This window comes from Haematobia irritans, chromosome 4 (genome assembly GCF_050003625.1).
Source record: "Haematobia irritans isolate KBUSLIRL chromosome 4, ASM5000362v1, whole genome shotgun sequence".
Taxonomy (NCBI): domain Eukaryota; kingdom Metazoa; phylum Arthropoda; class Insecta; order Diptera; family Muscidae; genus Haematobia; species Haematobia irritans.
The window spans coordinates 200,578,242-200,600,574 of record NC_134400.1 but is presented as its reverse complement, the minus strand read 5'-3'; the positions used below and the strand labels follow the sequence as shown (position 1 = coordinate 200,600,574).

At 33.6% G+C, this 22,333-nt stretch overlaps 1 protein-coding gene across 7 annotated transcripts in view; it reads right to left on the bottom strand.

Moving 5' to 3' along the window:
* Eip63F-1 (Ecdysone-induced protein 63F 1) overlaps window positions 1-22,333 on the bottom strand; it is a 223,752-nt gene that overhangs the window by 67,801 nt on the left and 133,618 nt on the right. For all 7 annotated transcript variants that reach the window (XM_075307841.1, XM_075307839.1, XM_075307840.1 and 4 more), the window contains one exon: window positions 7,349-7,492. In XM_075307841.1, the coding sequence (XP_075163956.1) occupies window positions 7,349-7,492 (144 nt within the window). The remainder of the gene's footprint in view (window positions 1-7,348; window positions 7,493-22,333) is intronic.

The following is a 22,333-nucleotide window of genomic DNA, read 5'->3' as shown; positions in this document are numbered from 1 at the left end:
ATAGAGAATGTTGTCAAAATTTTAATTCTATTAAAAATTATTTTTATAGAAAATGTTGTCAAAATTTTACTTTTATAGAAAATTTTAATTCTATAGAAAATTTGTTCAAAATTTTATTTCTATAGAAAATTTTGTCAAAATTTTATTTCTATACAAGATTTTGTCAAAATTTTATTTCTATAGAAACTTTTGTCAAAATTTTAATTGTATTAAAAATTTTGTCAAAATTTTATTTCTATAGAAAATTTTGTCAAAATTTTATTTCTATAGAAAATTTTTGCAAAATGTTATTTCTATAGAAAATTTTTGCAAAATGTTATTTCTATAAACAATTTTGTCCAAATTTTATTTCTATAAACAATTTTGTCCAAATTTGACTTGTATAGAAAATGTTGTCAAAATTTTATTTCTGTAGAAAATTTTGCCAAAATTTTATTTCTATAGAAAATTTTGTCAAAATTTTATTTCTATAGAAAATTTTGTCAAAATTTTATTTCTATAGAAAATTTTGTCAAAATTTTGTTTCTATAGACAATTTTGTCCAAATTTTACTTGTATAGAAAATGTTGTCAAAATTTTATTTCTATAGAAAATTTTGTCAAACTTAATTATATACGTAAAGGGTGATTTGTTAAGAGCTTGATAACTTTTTTAAAAAAAAAAACGCATAAAATTTGCAAAATCTCATCGGTTCTTTATTTGAAACGTTAGATTGGTCCATGACATTTACTTTTTGAAGATAATTTCATTTAAATGTTGACCGCGGCTGCGTCTTAGGTGGTCCATTCGGAAAGTCCAATTTTGGGCAACTTTTTCGAGCATTTCGGCCGGAATAGCCCGAATTTCTTCGGAAATGTTGTCTTCCAAAGCTGGAATAGTTGCTGGCTTATTTCTGTAAACTTAGGCTTGACGTAGCCCCACAAAAAATAGTCTAAAGGCGTCAAATCGCATGATCTTGGTGGCCAACTTACCGGTCCATTTCTTGAGATGAATTGTTCTCCGAAGTTTTCCCTCAAAATGGCCATAGAATCGCGAGCTGTGTGGCATGTAGCGCCATCTTGTTGAAACCACATGTCAACCAAGTTCAGTTCTTCCATTTTTGGCAACAAAAAGTTTGTTAGCATCGAACGATAGCGATCGCCATTCGCCGTAACGTTGCGTCCAACAGCATCTTTGAAAAAATACGGTCCAATGATTCCACCAGCGTACAAACCACATCAAACAGTGCATTTTTCGGTATGCATGGGCAGTTCTTGAACGGCTTCTGGTTGCTCTTCACTCCAAATGCGGCAATTTTGCTTATTTACGTAGCCATTCAACCAGAAATGAGCCTCATCGCTGAACAAAATTTGTCGATAAAAAAGCGGATTTTCTGCCAACTTTTCTAGGGCCCATTCACTGAAAATTCGACGTTGTGGCAGATCGTTCGTCTATTCATGATGAAATGTCAAAGCATACTGAGCATCTTTCTCTTTGACACCATGTCTGAAATCCCACGTAATCTGTCAAATACTAATGCATGAAAAACCTAACCTCAAAAGAATCACCCTTTATTTAATCGATCTTTTTAGTTTAATATATACCACGTATGGACTACCTTGCAATTTAGAAGACGGTGTTAGGAAGTTTTAAGATACCTTGCCTTCGGCAAGTGTTACTGCAATGCAAGTAATTCGATTGTGGATGACAGTCTCCAGCAGAAGTTTCTACGCAATACATGGTGGAGGGTACATAAGTTTCGGCCTGGTCGAACTTACGGCCGTATATTTTTGTTAATAATGGAATCAATATTAGTGGCATACTAACTCTGTATGTGCAAAATCAACTAGAGCTTCTTATATCAGATATTTCTGTTCAGATTGTTATAAAACTCACATAAACATATACCCCTTAATGCTCTTAAATATGGAAATGCGGGTTATCTCCCAAATATGTACCAATGATAGTCCACAAAGCCCTAGGAGAAGACGGTATACCACAAGAATTACTACAAGTGGATGCACTAATATCAGCAACAATAATACAACCACACGTACAAGATGCCTGGATGAATGAACTCATCCCGGTTGATTGGACGAAAGGAACGATAATAAAGTTACCGAAAAAATATGACTTAAAACTCTGCGACAATACAATCTATAAAATAATAGCAATAATAATAAACGATAGACTACAAGTCATTGAAAAATCACTACGCGATGAGTAAGCTGGTTTTCGCCCACATCGAAGCTGCGTAGACCAGACGAATACATTGAGAGTCATCATAGATCAGTCAATAGAATGGAGATCCTCCCTATATCTAGTATTTGTTGACTTTCGCAAAGCATTCGACTCCATCAAAAGACACGCAATTTGGGTGGCATTGAAGAGAAAACAGGTACCTCAGAAAATAATAAACATCATAAAAGCAATGTACAGCAATACAACATTACTAGTCCAACATAGCGGAATGTTGAGCGAACCTTTCAAGACGAACGCAGGGGTAAAACAAGGATGTCCTCTATCTCCACTCTTATTTGCAATAGTGCTCGACGACGTAATGGACAAGATCTGCACGAAAAAGAGAGGAATAGTATGGAACTTCCAATGCCATTTGGAAGACCTAGACTTTGCTGACGACATTTGTCTCATGTCACACAAGTTCTCCGACATGCAAGACAAATTAAACGACCTCGTACTCCGAGCAAAAGAAGTAGGACTTGAAATAAATATAAAAAAGACGCAAGCCATTCGAATAAATAATACATTTGACAATCAATTAAAGATTGGCGACGAACCCCTAAAATATGTAAAATCTTTCTGCTATCTAGGATGTTTCATGAGTGCAGATGGAGGAATAGAAGATGATGTTAAGAATAGACTAAACAAAGCCAGGTCCGCATTTGGCCGTATGAATAAAACATGGAAATCGCCGCATTTATCTCTCCGAACGAAACTAAATATATTCAACGCGTGTGTCAAATCTATATTGCTATACGGAAGTGAAACTTGGTTGTTATCAATATCAATCATTCAGACACTCCAAGTCTTCATAAATAAATGTCTGCGTATAATTTGCCGCATATTTTGGCCGAACAAAATATCAAATGTGGAATTGTGGAATAAAACGAACGAAGAACCCATTGAGCGCCAAATTACAAAGAGAAAATGGAAATGGATAGGACACACACTTAGAAAAGGTCCTAAGAGCATAGCCAAATCCGCCCTGGATTGGAATCCTCAAGGCTCCAGACGATCTGGCCGTCCTAGAAATACGTGGCGCAGAACTGTTGCACTAGAGTTAAGAAAACTCAATAAGTCATGGGAGGAAATTAAACAAATCAGTGGAAATAGAATACAATGGAATTTTCTTGTAAATGCCCTATGTTCCCAAGTGGAATGAATAAAGGAAAAACAAGTATATACGGCCGTAAGTTCGGCCAGGCCGAAGCTTATGTACCCTCCATCATGGATTGCGTAGAAACTTCATCTAAACACTACCATCCGCAATCGAATTACTTAAGTTGCGGTAACGCTTGCCGATGGCAAGGTATCTTAAAACCTCCTAACACCATCTTCTAAATTGTATGTAAGTCCATACGTGGTATATATTAAATCAAAAAAGATCGATCCAATACGTATATAATTCAGTTTGACAGAGTAGACATAAAATTTTGACAAAATTTTCTACAGAAATAAAATTTTAACAAAATTCTCTATAGAAATAAAATTTTCACAAAATTTTCTATAGAAATAAACTTTTGACAAAATTTTCTATAGAAATAAAATCTTGGTAGGTTATTTTTGGCTCGAGTGCCAACCATGATTATGAACCGAATAAAATTTGAACAAAATTTTCTATAGAAATAAAATTTTGATAAAATTTTCTATAGAAATAAAATTTTGACAATGATGAAAGTTTTATTATGAACCGAATAAAATTTGAACAAAATTTTCTCTAGAAATAAAATTTTGACAAAATTTTCTATAGAAATAAAATTTTGACAAAATTTTCTATAGAAATAAAATTTTGGTAGATAATTTTGGGCTCTAGTGGAAACCATGATTATGAACCGATATGGACCAATTTTTGTGTGATTGGACCAATTTTGATATGGTTGTTAGCGACCATATACTAACACCACGTGCCTAATTTGAACCGGATCGGATGAATTTTGCTCCTCCAAGAGGCTCCGGAGGTCAAATCTGGAGAATGTTTTATATGGTGGCTATATATAATTATGGACCGATTGTTAAAGATCATATACTGGCACGGTTGTTAAAGATCATATACTAAAACCATGTTCCAAATTACAACCGGATTGGATGAAATTTGCTTCTCTTGGAGACTTCGCACGCAAGCCAAATCTGGGGATCGGTTTATATGGGGGTTATATATAATTATGAACGGATGTAGACCAATTTTTGCATGGTTGTTAGAGACCATATACCAATATCATGTACCAAATTTCAGGCGGATCGGATGAAATTTGCTTCTCTTTGAGGCTCCGCAACCCAAATCTGGGGATCGGTTTATATGGGCGCCATATATAATTATGGACCGATGTGGACCAATTTTTGCACGGTTGTTAGAGACCATATACCAATACCATGTACCAAATTTCTGCCGGATCGGATGCAATTTGCTCCTCTTTGAGGCTTCGCAAGCCAAATCTGGAGATCGGTTTATATGGGGTCTATATATAAATATGGACCGATGTGGACCAATTTTTGCATGGTTGTTAGAGACCATATACCAACATCATGTACCAAATTTCAGCCGGATCGGATGAAATTTACTTCTCTTTGAGGCTCCGCAAGCCAAATCTGGGGATCGGTTTATATGGGGGCTATATATAATTATGGACCGATGTGAACCAATTCTTGCATGGTTGTTAGAGACCATATACCAAATTTTAGACGGATCGGATGAAATTTGATTCTCTTTTAGGCTCCGCAAGCCAAATCTGGGGATCGGTTTATATGGGGGCTATATATAATTATGGACCGATGTGGACCAATTTTTGCATGTTTGTTAGAGACCATATACCAACACCATGTACCAAATTTCAGCCGGATCGGATGAAATATGTTTCTGTTAGAGGCTCCACAAGCCAAATCTGAGGGTCCCTTTATATGGGGGCTATACGTAAAAGTGGGCCGATATGGCCCATTTTCAATACCATCCGACCTACATCGATAACAACTACTTGTGTTAAGTTTCAAGTCGATAGCTTGTTTCGTTCGGAAGTTAGCGTGATTTCAACAGACGGACGGACGGACGGACATGCTTAGATCGACTCAGAATTTCACCACGACCCAGAATATATATACTTTATGGGGTCTTAGAGCAATATTTCGATGTGTTACAAACGGAATGACAAAGTTAATATACCCCCATCCTATGATGGAGGGTATAAAAAAGTCCACAAATGCTTATGTTTGTTAATTCAGTAGGGATGGTTTAGGGTATGATATAGTCGGTCCCGCCCGACTTTCTACTCATTTGTTTTTATTTATTTTCACAATTTATTGAGTTTTGTTTTTAAGCAACATGGAAGTACATTTTAATTAATTACAAATATTTTTACACCAAACAACTATATCCACATTTGAATTGGTAACATTATGTGTCAACTACCCTATATATTGAGAATTTAATATTTTGAAATAGGGACTTTCTAACATTACTAGATGTCGAAGTATTTAAATTTTAAAAGAATTCCCTCTATGCGAGTTAATTTCATCATTTAATATTGCATACATCTAGGCGCGTGTTTATAATATACAACAAAACAAAGATATTATATCTTATTTGTATTCTCGGTCGACTACCACCATTAATTCATATCTGTCTGTATCTTTAGATTTTATAGTCTACGTCTTATATGTTTTGATATTTATTCAATTTATATGGTTGTTTGTCTTATTCCTCTCACTCTCACTCGCTCTCGCTTGCTCGCTCATGATGTGATGGGCTGCTATGACACTGTTGTGGCCTTGTAATGATAGTAGATTCTCTTCGTTTATAAATATGAGTATACATTTATTCTACATTATTTTATGGTCCACAGCATTGTTTATTTCGCGTAATGTTTTATATTAACCAGATAATATGGCATTTAGTTCTTGTAGCTTTTGCGTATTGACAAAATAGTATAGCCTGTTCCAGAGAGAGAGAGAGATGTAACAATGAAAACTACGCAGTAGTTTTTTTGATTTCTTTAAAGGCTTTGGCATTTGTAATTTCTTTGATGTTTGCTTTGCAATAATCTTTTACAACAGGCCCAACTTTAAGTTTGTCTAGTAGCCCTTTGGCTATGATGACTTGTAGTCGTATGCTATATAAAGGGTGATTCTTTTGAGGTTAGGATTTTCATGCATTAGTATTTGACAGATCACGTGGGATTTCAGACATGGTGTCAAAGAGAAAGATGCTCAGTATGCTTTGACATTTCATCATGAATAGACTTACGATCTGCCACAACGTCGAATTTTCAGTGAATGGGCCCTAGAAAAGTTGGCAGAAAATCCGCTTTTTTATCGACAAATTTTGTTCAGCGATGAGGCTCATTTCTGGTTGAATGGCTACGTAAATAAGCAAAATTGCCGCATTTGGAGTGAAGAGCAACCAGAAGCCGTTCAAGAACTGCCCATGCATACCGAAAAATGCACAGTTTGGTGTGGTTTGTACGCTGGTGGAATCATTGGACCGTATTTTTTCAAAGATGCTGTTGGACGCAACGTTACGGTGAATGGCGATCGCTATCGTTCGATGCTAACAAACTTTTTGTTGCCAAAAATGGAAGAACTGAACTTGGTTGACATGTGGTTTCAACAAGATGGCGCTACATGCCACACAGCTCGCGATTCTATGGCCATTTTGAGGGAAAACTTCGGAGAACAATTCATCTCAAGAAATGGACCGGTAAGTTGGCCACCAAGATCATGCGATTTGACGCCTTTAGACTATTTTTTGTGGGGCTACGTCAAGTCTAAAGTCTACAGAAATAAGCCAGCAACTATTCCAGCTTTGGAAGACAACATTTCCGAAGAAATTCGGGCTATTCCGGCCGAAATGCTCGAAAAAGTTGCCCAAAATTGGACTTTCCGAATGGACCACCTAAGACGCAGCCGCGGTCAACATTTAAATGAAATTATCTTCAAAAAGTAAATGTCATGGACCAATCTAACGTTTCAAATAAAGAACCGATGAGATTTTGCAAATTTTATGCGTTTTTTTTTTAAAAAAAGTTATCAAGCTCTTAACAAATCACCCTTTATTTCCATTTTTCTCTCTCTGGCTCATTTGGTATTCAATTAGCATAATCACAAACTTAACTTAACAATAACTTTCCACATCACTTACCCGAATGACTGGCCTCTCGTATCAGATCATTGATGATTTCATCTCGCACATTTATGCCTAAATTTTTAAGCATAAATTGCAATTCATTTGCTGTAACACGACCATCACGATTTCTATCTAATAAATCAAAAGCTGTGCGTAAATCTGTAATGAAAACAAAAGAAACAAGCAGAAAAATTAGACAAATATTTAACAATAAAAAATATTTAAAATTTATGTTTTACTCCCAATTGGGGATATGATGAAGGCAATAATAACTAAAACAATGCCATCAGTTTATTTAGTTTATATGACGAAAAAGAAGACAACGAGGGCGGATCAATAGAAAATCAAACATTTGTACGTGTTTTCTAATGAAATAAATGAATTATTTTAGTTAATTGCTGCATATGACAGCCAAAACACTGTGTCTTATCATTAATATTTATTTCAGCAATAAATAATAATTTTGTTGCATACTTTTAGGCTAAAATGAAAAGCAACAGCTAAATATACACACACATACAGTGCGCAGTGTTGCCAGTATTTGTCTGGCTCTTGTCCCCAAATTATGATGTTTTAGTCCCCAAAAATCCCCAATTTAAATTTAAATTGCTCACAAAAATCCCCAAAAATTGTTGTTTTTGGAAAAAAAATCTATGTAGAAATAACATTTTGACAAAACAAACAAAACTTTGACAAAATTTTCTATAGAAATAAAGTTTTGGCAAAATAGAAATAAAATTTTGATAAAACCAATTTTGAAAAAATCTTCTATAAAAATACAATTTTGAAAAAATCTTCTATAAAAATAAAATTCTGAAAAATCCTTCTATAAAAATAAAATTTTGAAAAAATCTTCTATAAAAACAAAATTTTGAAAAAATTTCTTCAAGAATAAAATTTTGACAAAATTTTCTATAAAAATAAAATTTTGTTAAAAAACATTAAACCGATTTCTCGAAAAAATCCCCAAAAAATCTTGTATAAAAATACAATTTTGAAAAAATCTTCTATAAAAATAAAATTTTGAAAAAACCTTCTATAAAAATAAAATTTTGAAAAAATCTTCTATAAAAATACAATTTAAAAAAAAACTTCTATAAAAATACAATTTCGAAAAACCTTCTATAAAAATAAAATTTTGAAAAAATTCCTTCAAGAATAAAATTTTGAAAAAATTTCTTCAAGAATAAAATTTTGTTAAAAACATTAAACCGGTTTCTCGAAAAAATCCCCAAATTTATGAAAATTCCCCACCAAGTCTCCAACTCAAAAATTTCGTCCCCATTCACGAAAAATTATCCCCAATTTGGGGGAAAATCCCCAATACTGGCAACACTGACAGTGCGTGCTTCTACAAGCAAACCCAGACAAACATTCTATCAAGTGTAAATCATAGAGGACGTGTAACATAATTTTATTTCATAGGTCTTTGACTGGTCAAATACCACGAGGACCAGTCGGTAATAGAAATTCTATGCAAAGCAAACAGTAGATTTATCGGCTCTTTTTTTCCCAACAAATATTTCTTACTTTCACTTCCAATGGTGAAATTAAAAATACAATTATTTTTTGTTTAATTCTAATGGCTCTCATGCTCGGTTACCACTCGTGCCAAAAATAATCTACCAAAATTTGAAGGAAATTTTACCAGAAATCTACCAAATTTAAAAAAACTCTTATTTTGAAAAAAATATCTTATTTGAAAAAAAATATTTTTTCTTCAAACGAAATGTTTTTATTTTTTTTATTTTAGCACTTTATTTCAATAGTACGATACTATTAGCGACATTTTTTTTTTGGTGTGGAAATATCCCTTGAATTGTAAGTGTGTTGAATTTAAAATGTTTTAACGATTTTCGATTGCAGCAAAAAGGGAAAGATGCTACTTACAATGCACTTTGATAGTATGGCCGAAATTTAATAAATAACAAGTAAGGAAAATCTAAAGTCGGGCGGGGCCGACTATATTGTACCCTGCACCACTTTGTAGATCTAAATTTTCGATACCACATCACATCCGTCAAATGTGTTGAGGGCTATATATAATGGTTTGTCCCAAATACATACATTTAAATATCACTCGATCTGGACAGAATTTGATAGACTTTTACAAAATCTATAGACTCAAAAGTTAAGTTGGCTAATGCACTAGGGTGGAACACAATTTTATTAAAAAACAAGTAAGGAAAGTCTAAAGTAGGGCGGGGCCGACTATATTATACCCTGCACCACTTTGTAGATCTAAATTTCGATACCATATCATATCCGTCAAATGTGTTGGGTGCTATATATAAATGTTTGTCCCAAATACATACATTTAAATATCACTCGATCTGGAAGAATATGATAGACTTCTAAAAATCTTTAGACTCAAAATTTAAGTCGGCTAATGTACTAGGGTGGAACACAATGTTAGTAAAAAAATATGGGAAACATTTAAATCTGAAGCAATTTTAATGAAACTTCGCTAAAGTTTATTTATGATTTATCGCTCGATATATATGTATTAGAAGTTTAGGAAAATTAGAGTCATTTTTAGAACTTTTTGACTAAGCAGTGGCGATTTTACAAGGAAAATGTTGGTATTTTGACCATTTTTGTCGAAATCAGAAAAACATATATATGGGAGCTATTTCTAAATCTGAATCGATTTCAACCAAATTTGGCACGCATAGCAACAATGCCAATTCTACTCCCTGTGAAAAATTTCAACTAAATCGGAGCAAAAAATTGGCCTCTGTGGTCATATGAGTGTAAATCGGGCGAAAGCTATATATGGGAGCTATATCTAAATCTGAACCGATTTCAACCAAATTTGGCACGCATAGCTACAATGCCAATTCTACTCCCTGTGCAAAGTTTCAACTAAATCGGAGCAAAAAATTGGCCTCTGTGGTCATATGAGTGTAACTCGGGCGAAAGCTATATATGGGAGCTATATCTAAATCTGATCCGATTTCAACCAAATTTGGCACGCATAGCTACAATGCTAATTCTACTTCCTGTGCAAAATTTCACCTAAATCGGAGCAAAAAATTGGCCTCTGTGGTCATATGAGTGTAAATCGGGCGAAAGCTATATATGGGAGCTATATCTAAATCTGAACCGATTTCAACTAAATTTGGCACGCATAGCAACAATGCCAATTCTACTTCCTGTGCAAAATTTCAATCAAATTGGGGTAAAACTCTGGCTTCTGGGACCGTATTAGTCCATATCGGGCGAAAGATATATATGGGAGCTATATCTAAATCTGAACCGATTTTAATAAAATTTGACACACTTAACTATAGTACTAATTGTTCTTCTTGTGCAAACTTTTAAGTAAATTAGGGTAAAACTGTGGCTTCTGGGGCCATATAAGTCCATATCGGGCGAAATATATATATGGGAGCTATATCTAAATCTGAACCGATTTCTTCCAAAATCAATAGGTATCTATTCTGAGCCAAAACACATACTTGTGCCAAATTTGAAGTCGATTGGACTAAAACTGCGACCTAGACTTTGATTACAAAAATGTGTTCACGGACAGACGGACAGACGGACATCGCTATATCGACTCATGAGCCCACCCTGAGCATTTTTGCCAAAGACACAATGTGTCTATCTCGTCTCCTTCTGGGTGTTGCAAACATATGCACTAACTTATAATACCCTGTTCCACAGTGTGGAGCAGGGTATAAATATGGGAAACATTTAAATCTGAAGCAATTTTAAGGAAACTTCGCAAAAGTTTATTTATGATATATCGCTCGATATATATGTATTAGAAGTTTAGGAAAACTAGAGTCATTTTTACAACTTTTCGACTAAGCAGTGGCGATTTAACAAGGAAAATGTTGGTATTTTGACCATTTTTGTCGAAATCAGAAAAACATATATATGGGAGCTATATCCAAATCGGAACCGATCTCAACCAAATTTGGCACGCATAGTTACAATGCTAATTCTACTCCCTGTGCAAAATTTCAACTAAATCGGAGCAAAAAATTGGCCTCTGTGGGCAAATGAGTGTAAATCGGGCGAAAGCTACATATGGGAGCTATATCTAAATCTGAACCGATTTGGCTGATATTTTTTCTGTATATTTTCTGTAGAAAAAAAATTTTGGCAAAATTTTCTATAGAAATAAAATTTGGCAAAATTTTCTATAGAAATAAAATTTTGGCAAAATTTTCTATAGAAATAAAATTTTGGCAAAATTTTCTATAGAAATAAAATTTTGACAAAATTTTCTATAGAAATAAGATGTTGACAAAATTTTCTATAGAAATAAAATTTTGACAAAATTTTCTATAGAAATACAATTTTGACAAAAGTTTTTACAGAAATAAAATTTTGGCAAAATTTGCTATAGTTATACACTTTAGACAAAATTTTCTACAGAAATAAAATTTTGACAAAATTTTCTATAGAAATAAGATTTTGACAAAATTTTCTATAGAAATAAAATTTTGACAAAATTTTCTATAGAAATACAATTTTGACAAAAGTTTTTAAAGAAATAAAATTTTGGCAAAATTTGCTATAGTTATACACTTTAGACAAAATTTTCTATAGAAATAAAATTTTGACAAAAGTTTCTATAGAAATAAAATTTTGACAAAAGTTTCTATAGATTTTTTTTTACACATATTTTCTATAGAAATAAAATTGTCTATAGAAATTAACTTTAATAAAATTTTCTATAGAAATAAACTTTTGACAAAATTCTGTATAGAAATAAGATGTTTTTTGAAAAAAAAAAATTTATAGAAATAAAATTTTGAAAATTTTTTCCATGGAAAAAAAAAATGACAAAAGTTTTTAAAGAAATAAAATTTTGACTATTTTATTTCTATAAAAGGAAAATTTTGTCAAAATTGTAAATTTTCTATAGAAGTAAAATTGTGAAAAAAAAAAATTTCTATAGAAATCAAATTTTGAAAAAACAAAATCGATAGAAATAAAATTTTGAAAACAATTTTCTATAGAAATAAAATGTTGACAAATTTTTCTATCGAAATAAAATTTCGACAAAATTTTTTATAGAAATAAAGTTTTGACAAAATTTTCTATGGAAATAAAATTTTGACAAAAACTTCTATAGAAATAAACATCGACACCTTTGCAATTCAAGGGATGATCAAAAAATAAGAAATAAATTTCTAAAAAAAAAACAAAAACAAAATAATAATTAAACATTTCTTTTGAAGAAGCATTTGTTCATAATAACAACAAAAAGTAATATTTTATTTGGTAGTTTTTTTTTTTTTTGGATAAAAAGTTCTTCACTTTCTGGTAGATTTTTTTGGCTCGTGTGGCAATTGTGATATTAGGGTTATGCATTTAACTAGTAATGAATAAATTATGCATTAATTAAAGAAATCCACTTAATTTTTTTATTTTATAGGTCATAATATTATGTTTCCAAAAACACTATATGGAATTCCTTAGAAAATTATCTTTCTAATCGCCTTTATATTGAATTGGCAACAATTAATTATTACTTTTATAATGTGCCCTGTTTTGGAGAGCCATTGGATTAGATTGGAATTTTATAGTGGTTGTTCTTTTGATAAGCCGATGAAATAAATCTGCAATTTTTTGCAAATATATCACTATTCCGACATTAGCTTATATTAGGAAATAATCATTAGCATTATTTATTATTCAAGATACTTTGGACTTTTATGGTTACTGGCCACTGACCAAAAAATACTTTATAGTCTGTGTGTGAAATCGGGAATTTGACAAAACTTTTTGGAATTTTTGAAAAGTCAAAGCAAACACAAAATACATTTTATCTAATCAATTTTAGGAACCTACTTCCATAGTGAGGGCATTCAAACCTTTTTGTTCTAATTGATTTTTCTTATCAAATTTGTTATATTTAACAAATAAAAACAGTGACAACTTCGCACGGGCCAAAGCTCATATATCAGACAGCGTGAATTTTTGCCATTGGGAAGGGTTGGAAAAAATCTGTGAACACTAAAGATTTAATGCAAAATTATTTCCAATTAATCGAACATATAATTTAGTTTATTTAAATTTAATTCGGGCTCCTGAGTCGATATAGCCATGTCCGTCTGTCCGTGAACACATTTTTGTAACCAAGGCATTAGGTAGTAATTTAAGCCCAATTGACTTCGTATTTGGCACAAGTATGTGTTTTGGGTCAAAATAGAACCCTATTGATTTTGGAAGAAATCGGTTCAGATTTAGATATAGCTCCCATATATATTTTTCGCCCGATATGCACTTATACGGCCCTAGAAGCCTGAGTATTATCCCAATTTGGTTGAAATTTTGCATTAGGAGTTCAATTAGTAGTGTAGTCTAGTGTGCCAAATTTTATTGAAATCGGTTCAGATTTAGATATAGCTCCCATATATAGCTTTCGCCCGATTTACACTCATATGACCACAGAGGCCAATTTTTTGCTCCGATTTAGTTGAAATTTTGCACAGGGAGTAGAATTAGCATTGTAGCTATGCGTGCTAAATTTGGTTGAAATCGGTTCAGATTTAGATATAGCTCCCATATATAGCTTTCGCCCGATTTACACTCATATGACCACAGAGGCCAATTTTTTGCTCCGATTTAGTTGAAATTTTGCACAGGGAGTAGAATTAGCATTGCAGCTATGCGTGCCAAATTTGGTTGAAATCGGTTCAGATTTAGATATAGCTCCCATATATAGCTTTCGCCCGATTTACACTCATATGACCACAGAGGCCAATTTTTTGCTCCGATTTAGTTGAAATTTTGCACAGGGAGTAGAATTAGCATTGCAGCTATGCGTTCCAAATTTGGTTGAAATCGGTTCAGATTTAGATATAGCTCCCATATATATGTTTTTCTGATTTCGACAAAAATGGTCAAAATACCAACATTTCCCTTGTAAAATCGCCACTGCTTAGTCGAAAAGCTGTAAAAATGACTCTAATTTTCATAAACTTCTATTACATATATATTGAGCGATAAATCATAAATAAATGTTTGCGAAGTTTCCTTAAAATTGCTTCAGATTTAAATGTTTCCCATATTTTTTAACTAACATTGTGTTCCACCCTAGTGCATTAGCCGACTTAAATTTTGAGTCTATAGATTTTGTAGAAGTCTATCAAATTCTGTCCAGATCGCGTGATATTTAAATGTATGTATTTGGGACAAACCTTTATATATAGCCACCCAACACATTTGACGGATGTGATATGGTATCGAAAATTTAGATCTACAGAGTGGTGCAGGGTATAATATAGTCGGCCCCGCCCGACTTTAGACTTTCCTTACTTGTTTTAATGTAAATTAGTTTTTTTACTAGAATTTAAAGCTTTGGAAGATAAACATTTTTGTAATCTCCACAATTCAATTTCAAATGGAATGTTTGCCGTTCCATGGTGCGTATGTGAGATGCTGTAAAGATTCATTGTCACGTATTCGCAACATAGGCCTGTTAGTGTAATACAGTTTGCATTGCAGAGAAGTGTAATTTTGTTGTCCATCCGTTGCTATCCGCAAAAACAAACGGTATCATTGAAACCACAGAAATACTAACTCACCATTAGTAGAACACACAATAACAATTCTGGGAGGAGCAGTACCTGTGTTGTGTGTTTGTGTTTGTTTTTAGTTTTGATCACAACCGACCGTAGTTCATTCAAATGTGTCAACAAAAACCCTCACCAGAGCTGAAATGTATAAGTGATGACAACACTACTATTGATGAACGATTATAGCGATTTCATTTTAGTGTTTTCTGATTCACACATTTGTAAGAGCTTTCGAATGCAAAATATTCCCATACTGTTACGAGAGGTAAGGTCTCTTAAATATATTTAATAAAATGCCATCTCTTTTTACACATGCATCACACAGACCCGTAACTGTCCCTTTGCAATATTCATAACTACACCATTCATTATGAAACACAAAGAACATTGAAATTATATGCTAACAGTCTACGTCACACAATTAGATAGATAGTTGGAGAGAGAAAGAGAGAGGGAGAGATAAGTGGGAAAACACGCACCCAGAGAAGGAATATGATCACTCTAAAATGTCAAAAGCAAAATGATATTTTTGGACGGTGAACATGTTGCAACCCTTTTATTTTCTTGAAAATTATGTATCTCATTTCGACAACCATGTATAATTTTTGCCGAGACAACAACATTTTCATTTCATTAAAAAAAAAATAATAATAATAAATAAATAAATAAAAATAACATTTTTATCTTAAAACATTCTTTGGTTTATTATATTTCTTCTTTGTGCGTGCGTAGAGTTTTGCATTGGTTTGATATTTACTCCTTGTTACGAGTTGAAACGTCACTCTTATTTACTCGCATCATAAGTAAGCAGAAATGTGGTACGTACTTTTACTTAAAGTATTTTTAAACTGCAAATACGTGTAAATTTATTCTCAGGTTTGTATTAGGCCCCATAAATAATATAAGAAAGAAAATGGCAGTAGAAAGTATCAATCTAATGATGGCTTTCCATACATACTTTTTATACCCTGCGCCACACTGTGGAACAGGGTATTATAAGTTAGTGCATATGTTTGTAACACCCAGAAGGAGACGAGGTAGACACATGGTGTCTTTGGCAATAATGCTCAGGGTGGGTCCCTGAGTCGATATAACCATGTCCGTCTGTCCGTCCGTCCGTCTGTCTGTGAACACATTTTTGTGACCAAAGTCTAGGTCGCAATTTAAGTCCAATCGCCTTCAAATTTGGCACATGTTCCTAATTTGGGTCAGAATAGAACCCTATTGATTTTGGAAGAAATCGGTTCATATTTAGATATAGCTCCCATATATATATCTTTCGCCCGATATGCACTAATATGGACCCAGCAGCCAGAGTTTTATACCGATTTGCTTGAAATTTTGTACAAACATAACACTTAGTCATATAGTCAAGTGTGCAAAATTTGATTGAAATCGATTCAGATTTAGATATAGCTCCCATATATATCTTTCGCCCGATATGGACTTATATGGCCCCAGAAGCCAGATTTTTGGCCGAATTTGGTTGAAATTTTGCACCGGGAGTAGATTTTGCATTGAAGCTATGCGCGCCAAATTTGGTTGAAATCGATTCCGATATAGATATAGCTCCCATATATATCTTTCGCCCGATATGGACTAATATGGTCCTAGAAGCCAGAGTTTTGGCCCAATTTGTTTGTAATTTTGCACTAGGAGTGCAATTAGTAGTGCAGTTAAGTGTGCAAAATTCGATTGAAATCGGTTCAGATTTAGATGTAGCTCCCATATATATCGTTCGCCCGATTTACACTCATATGTCCACACTGGCCAATCGTTCACTACGATTTAATTGAAATTTTGCATAGGGAGTAGAATAAGCATTGTAGCTATGTGTGCCAAATTTGGTTGAACTCGGTTCAGATTTATATATAGCTCCCATATATAGTTTTCGCCCGATTTACACACATATGACTACAGATGCCAAATTTTAACTCCGATTTAGTTGAAATTTTTAGCTACGCGTGCCAAATTTGGTTGAAATCGGTTCAGATTTACATATAGCTCCCATATATATTTTTTCTGATTTCGACAAAAATGGTCAAAATACCAACATTTTCCTTGTAAAATCGCCACTGCTTAGTCGAAAAGTTGTAAAAATGACTCTAATTTTCCTAAAATTCTAATACATTTATATCGAGCGATAAATCATAAATAAACTTTTGCGAAATTTCCTTAAAGTTTCTTCAGATTTAAATGTTTCCCATATTTATACCCTGCGCCACACTGTGGAACAGGGTATTATAAGTTAGTGCATATGTTTGTAACACCCAGAAGGAGACGAGGTAGACACATGGTGTCTTTGGCAATAATGCTCAGGGTGGGTCCCTGAGTCGATATAACCATGTCCGTCTGTCCGTCCGTCCGTCCGTCTGTCTGTGAACACATTTTTGTGATCAAAGTCTAGGTCGCAATTTAAGTCCAATCGCCTTCAAATTTGGCACATGTTCCTAATTTGGGTCAGAATAGAACCCTATTGATTTTGGAAGAAATCGGTTCATATTTAGATATAGCTCCCATATATATATCTTTCGCCCGATATGCACTAATATGGACCCAGCAGCCAGAGTTTTATACCGATTTGCTTGAAATTTTGTACAAACATAACACTTAGTCATATAGTCAAGTGTGCAAAATTTGATTGAAATCGATTCAGATTTAGATATAGCTCCCATATATATCTTTCGCCCGATATGGACTTATATGGCCCCAGAAGCCAGATTTTTGGCCGAATTTGGTTGAAATTTTGCACCGGGAGTAGATTTTGCATTGAAGCTATGCGCGCCAAATTTGGTTGAAATCGATTCCGATATAGATATAGCTCCCATATATATCTTTCGCCCGATATGGACTAATATGGTCCTAGAAGCCAGAGTTTTGGCCCAATTTGTTTGTAATTTTGCACTAGGAGTGCAATTAGTAGTGCAGTTAAGTGTGCAAAATTCGATTGAAATCGGTTCAGATTTAGATGTAGCTCCCATATATATCGTTCGCCCGATTTACACTCATATGTCCACACTGGCCAATCGTTTACTACGATTTAATTGAAATTTTGCATAGGGAGTAGAATAAGCATTGTAGCTATGTGTGCCAAATTTGGTTGAACTCGGTTCAGATTTATATATAGCTCCCATATATAGTTTTCGCCCGATTTACACACATATGACTACAGATGCCAAATTTTAACTCCGATTTAGTTGAAATTTTTAGCTACGCGTGCCAAATTTGGTTGAAATCGGTTCAGATTTACATATAGCTCCCATATATATTTTTTCTGATTTCGACAAAAATGGTCAAAATACCAACATTTTCCTTGTAAAATCGCCACTGCTTAGTCGAAAAGTTGTAAAAATGACTCTAATTTTCCTAAAATTCTAATACATTTATATCGAGCGATAAATCATAAATAAACTTTTGCGAAATTTCCTTAAAGTTTCTTCAGATTTAAATGTTTCCCATATTTATACCCTGCGCCACACTGTGGAACAGGGTATTATAAGTTAGTGCATATGTTTGTAACACCCAGAAGGAGACGAGATAGACACATGGTGTCTTTGGCAATAATGCTCAGGGTTGGTCCCTGAGTCGATATAACCATGTCCGTCTGTCCGTCCGTCCGTCTGTCTGTGAACACATTTTTGTGATCAAAGTCTAGGTCGCAGTTTAAGTCCAATCGCCTTCAAATTTGGCACATGTTCCTAATTTGGGTCAGAATAGAACCCTATTGATTTTGGAAGAAATCGGTTCAGATTTAGATATAGCTCCCATATATGCACTAATATGGACCCAGTAGCCAGAGTTTTATACCGATTTGTTTGAAATTTTGTACAAACATAACACTTAGTCGTATAGTCAAGTGTGCAAAATTTGTGTGAAATCGGTTCAGATTTAGATATAGCTCCCATATATATTTCGCCCGATATGGACTAATATGGTCCTACAAGCCAGAGTTTTGACCCAATTTGGTTGAAATTTTGCACAGGGAGTAAATTTAACATTGTAGCTATGCGTGCTAAATTTGGTTTAAATCGATTCAGATTTAGATATAGCTCCCATATATATCTTTCGCCCGATATGCACTTATATGGACCCAGAAGCCAGAGTTTTATCCCGATTAGCTGGAAATTTTGCACAAGGAGTACAATTGGTAGTATAGTCATGTGTGCCAAATTTGATTGAAATCGGTTCAGATTTAGATATAGCTTCCATATTTTTTTTTTCACCCGATATGGACTTATATGGCCCCAAAAGCCAGAGTTTTGGCCCAATTTGGTTAAAATTTTGCACTAGGAGTACAATTAGTAATATAGTCATGTGTGCCAAATTTGATTGAAATCGAAATCAGATTTAGATATAGCTCCCATATATATGTTTTTCTAATTTCGACAAGAATGGTCAAAATACCAACATTTTCCTTGTTAAATCGCCACTGCTTAGTCTAAAAGTTGTAAAAATGACTCTAATTTTCCTAAACTTTTAATACATATATATCGAGCGATAAATCTTAAAAAAACATTTGCGAAGTTTCCTTAAAATTGCTTCAGATTTAAATGTTTCCCATATTTTTTATACCCTGCTCCACACTGTGGAACAGGGTATTATAAGTTAGTGCATATGTTTGCAACACCCAGAAGGAGACGAGATAGACACATGGTGTCTTTGGCAAAAATGCTCAGGGTGGGCTCCTGAGTCGATATAGCCATGTCCGTCTGTCCGTCCGTCCGTGAACACATTTTTGTAATCAAGGTCTAGGTCGCAGTTTTAGTCCAATCGACTTCAAATTTGGCACAAGTATGTGTTTTGGCTCAGAATAGATACCTATTGATTTTGGAAGAAATCGGTTCAGATTTAGATGTAGCTCCCATATATATCTTTCGCCCGATATGGACTAATACGCCCCAGAAGCCAGAGTTTTACCCCAATTTGCTTGAAATTTTGCACTAGGAGTTCAATTAGCAGTGTAGTCTAGTTTGCCAAATTTTATTGAAATCGGTTCAGATTTAGATATAGCTCCCATATATATCGTTCGCCCGATATACACTCATATGACCACAGAGGCCAATTTTTTGCTCCGATTTAGTTTAAATTTTGAACAGGCATTGTAGCTATGCGTGCCAAATTTGGTTGAAATCGGTTCAGATTTAGATATATCTCCCATATATAGCTTTCGCCCGATTTACACTCATATGACCACAGAGGCCAATTTTTTTGCTCCGATTTAGTTGAAATTTTGCACAGGGAGTAGAATTAGCATTGTAGCTATGCGTTCCAAATTTGGTTGAAATCGGTTCAGATTTAGATATATCTCCCATATATAGCTTTCGCCCGATTTACACTCATATGACCACAGAGGCCAATTTTTAACTCCGATTTAGTTGAAATTTTGCACAGGGAGTACAATTAGCATTGTAGCTATGCGTGCTAAATTTGGTTGAAATCGGTTCAGATTTAAATATAGCTCCCATATATATGTTTTTCTGATTTCGACAAAAATGGTCAAAATACCAACTTTTCCCTTGTAAAATCGCCACTGCTTGGTCGAAAAGCTGTAAAAATGACTCTAATTTTCCTAAACTTCTATTACATATATATTGAGCGATAAATCATAAATAAATTTGTGCGAAGTTTCCGTGGTGCAGGGTATAATATAGTCGGCCCCGCCCTACTTTAGACTTTCCTTACTTGTTTTTTACTAGAATTGTGTTCCACCCTAGTGCATTAGCCAACTTAAATTTTGAGTCTATAGATTTTGTAAAAGTCTATCAAATTCTGTCCAGATCGAGTGATATTTAAATGTATGTATTTGGGACAAACCTTTATATATAGCCCCCAACACATTTGACGGATTTGATATGGTATCGAAAATTTAGATCTACAAAGTGGTGCAGGGTATAATATAGTCGGCCCCGCCCGACTTTAGACTTTCCTTTCATGTTTTTTACACAAAAAAAATCCCAATAAATAATTATTTTTTTATTACTGTACTGAATTCTTTTTGCTTAAGGTCGAGAAAATATTTCCTTTTCCAGAATATATTCACAATAATTTTCGAATTAACATTAATTTTCGCATTACTATCAAAAACAAATGACTGGACTGGGTTTAACATCTTTCCGAATTTTTTTTTTGCTTTTTGTTTTGCGCACATTTGTATTTCGAAGAATTTTAATTTCGCAACAAATTCATTATGAATCCTTGAATATGCAACAGAGCGAAAGATTCAAGCTAGAAGAAAGGGGAAAAACAGAATTGCAACTATTTAGACAGCAGTCCACAATCAAGAAATCATCAAACCAAGCCAAGTAGTAAGTAAATGTAAAAACATAGGAAGACAACCAGCCAACATAGTATCAATGTGAAATCGAAATTAATTTGCCAATGTCATTTGGTTTGTTTGTTTTTTTTTTTTTGTTAATCAAGGTTTTACATAAAAAAATCCTTGAATAAATTCACCCAGACGAAAATGAGTTTCGTTTACATAATGGTGTTGTTTCAGATACAGATGCTGCTATGGTTATCATTACATGCAAATAAACACGCGAGTGAGGAGGCTTTTGTTGGTTATGCTTACTTAAATGTAACTTTATATGAGATGGTTATGAAATTTAGTTTAAAGGGATTAATTTAAATTCAATCTCGCATATAAATTTATTTTATTTAATTTAAACCTATTGGATAGAAATTATCTTTTTTTTAATTTCCCTTGTCTTTAATAAAGATTTGTACAAACGATAGAATTTAATCCATTTAATCCATTTAAACTTAATTTTATCGTTTGTACAAATATTTCTATATAATTTAATTTATTTAATTTTAATTTAAAATTCTCAGACATATTTCAAATATTTTCCTTTTATGAAATTTAAATTTAAATTAAATTACCATTGAATTTCTATAGCCATATGAATTGTTCCTAAGGTCAAAACGAAAAGGCCTTACTTCTTGAACAGTAGAGTGATTACCGATATACACACCCAGTAACAGTAAACAATGCTGCAAAAAATTACTGGGGGAAAATTTTAAATAGTCATCTCTCTACAAATAAAGGTGTGTTGGTGTGTGAGAGCATAGAGAAAATTGTCAATGTGAGAACATAGAGAAAATTGTCAATAATGCCATTCTGCAAATGCAAGACACAATGTCTTACGTATTCAAGGATGATATTCGTACTTTTACACACTTGCATGCAAGTAAATTGAAAATTGTCAACAACAAAATACCAAGCAATGCAAAACGACAAGAGCATGCAACAGTCAGTAGTCCCCTTTGTAGTCAACTGCAGAGAAACGAAGAAGAACAAGAAGAAGATGATGATGTGTTTTTGCCAACGAGATAAAGAGAAAACAAGTCCCCAAGCATATTAGAAATGTGAATGGCTTTATGTTACTATGTTGCTCTTTGTCCCTTAAGGGACAAATGGGGATGGCATACACTTTTTACACATACATTCATGCCCTCT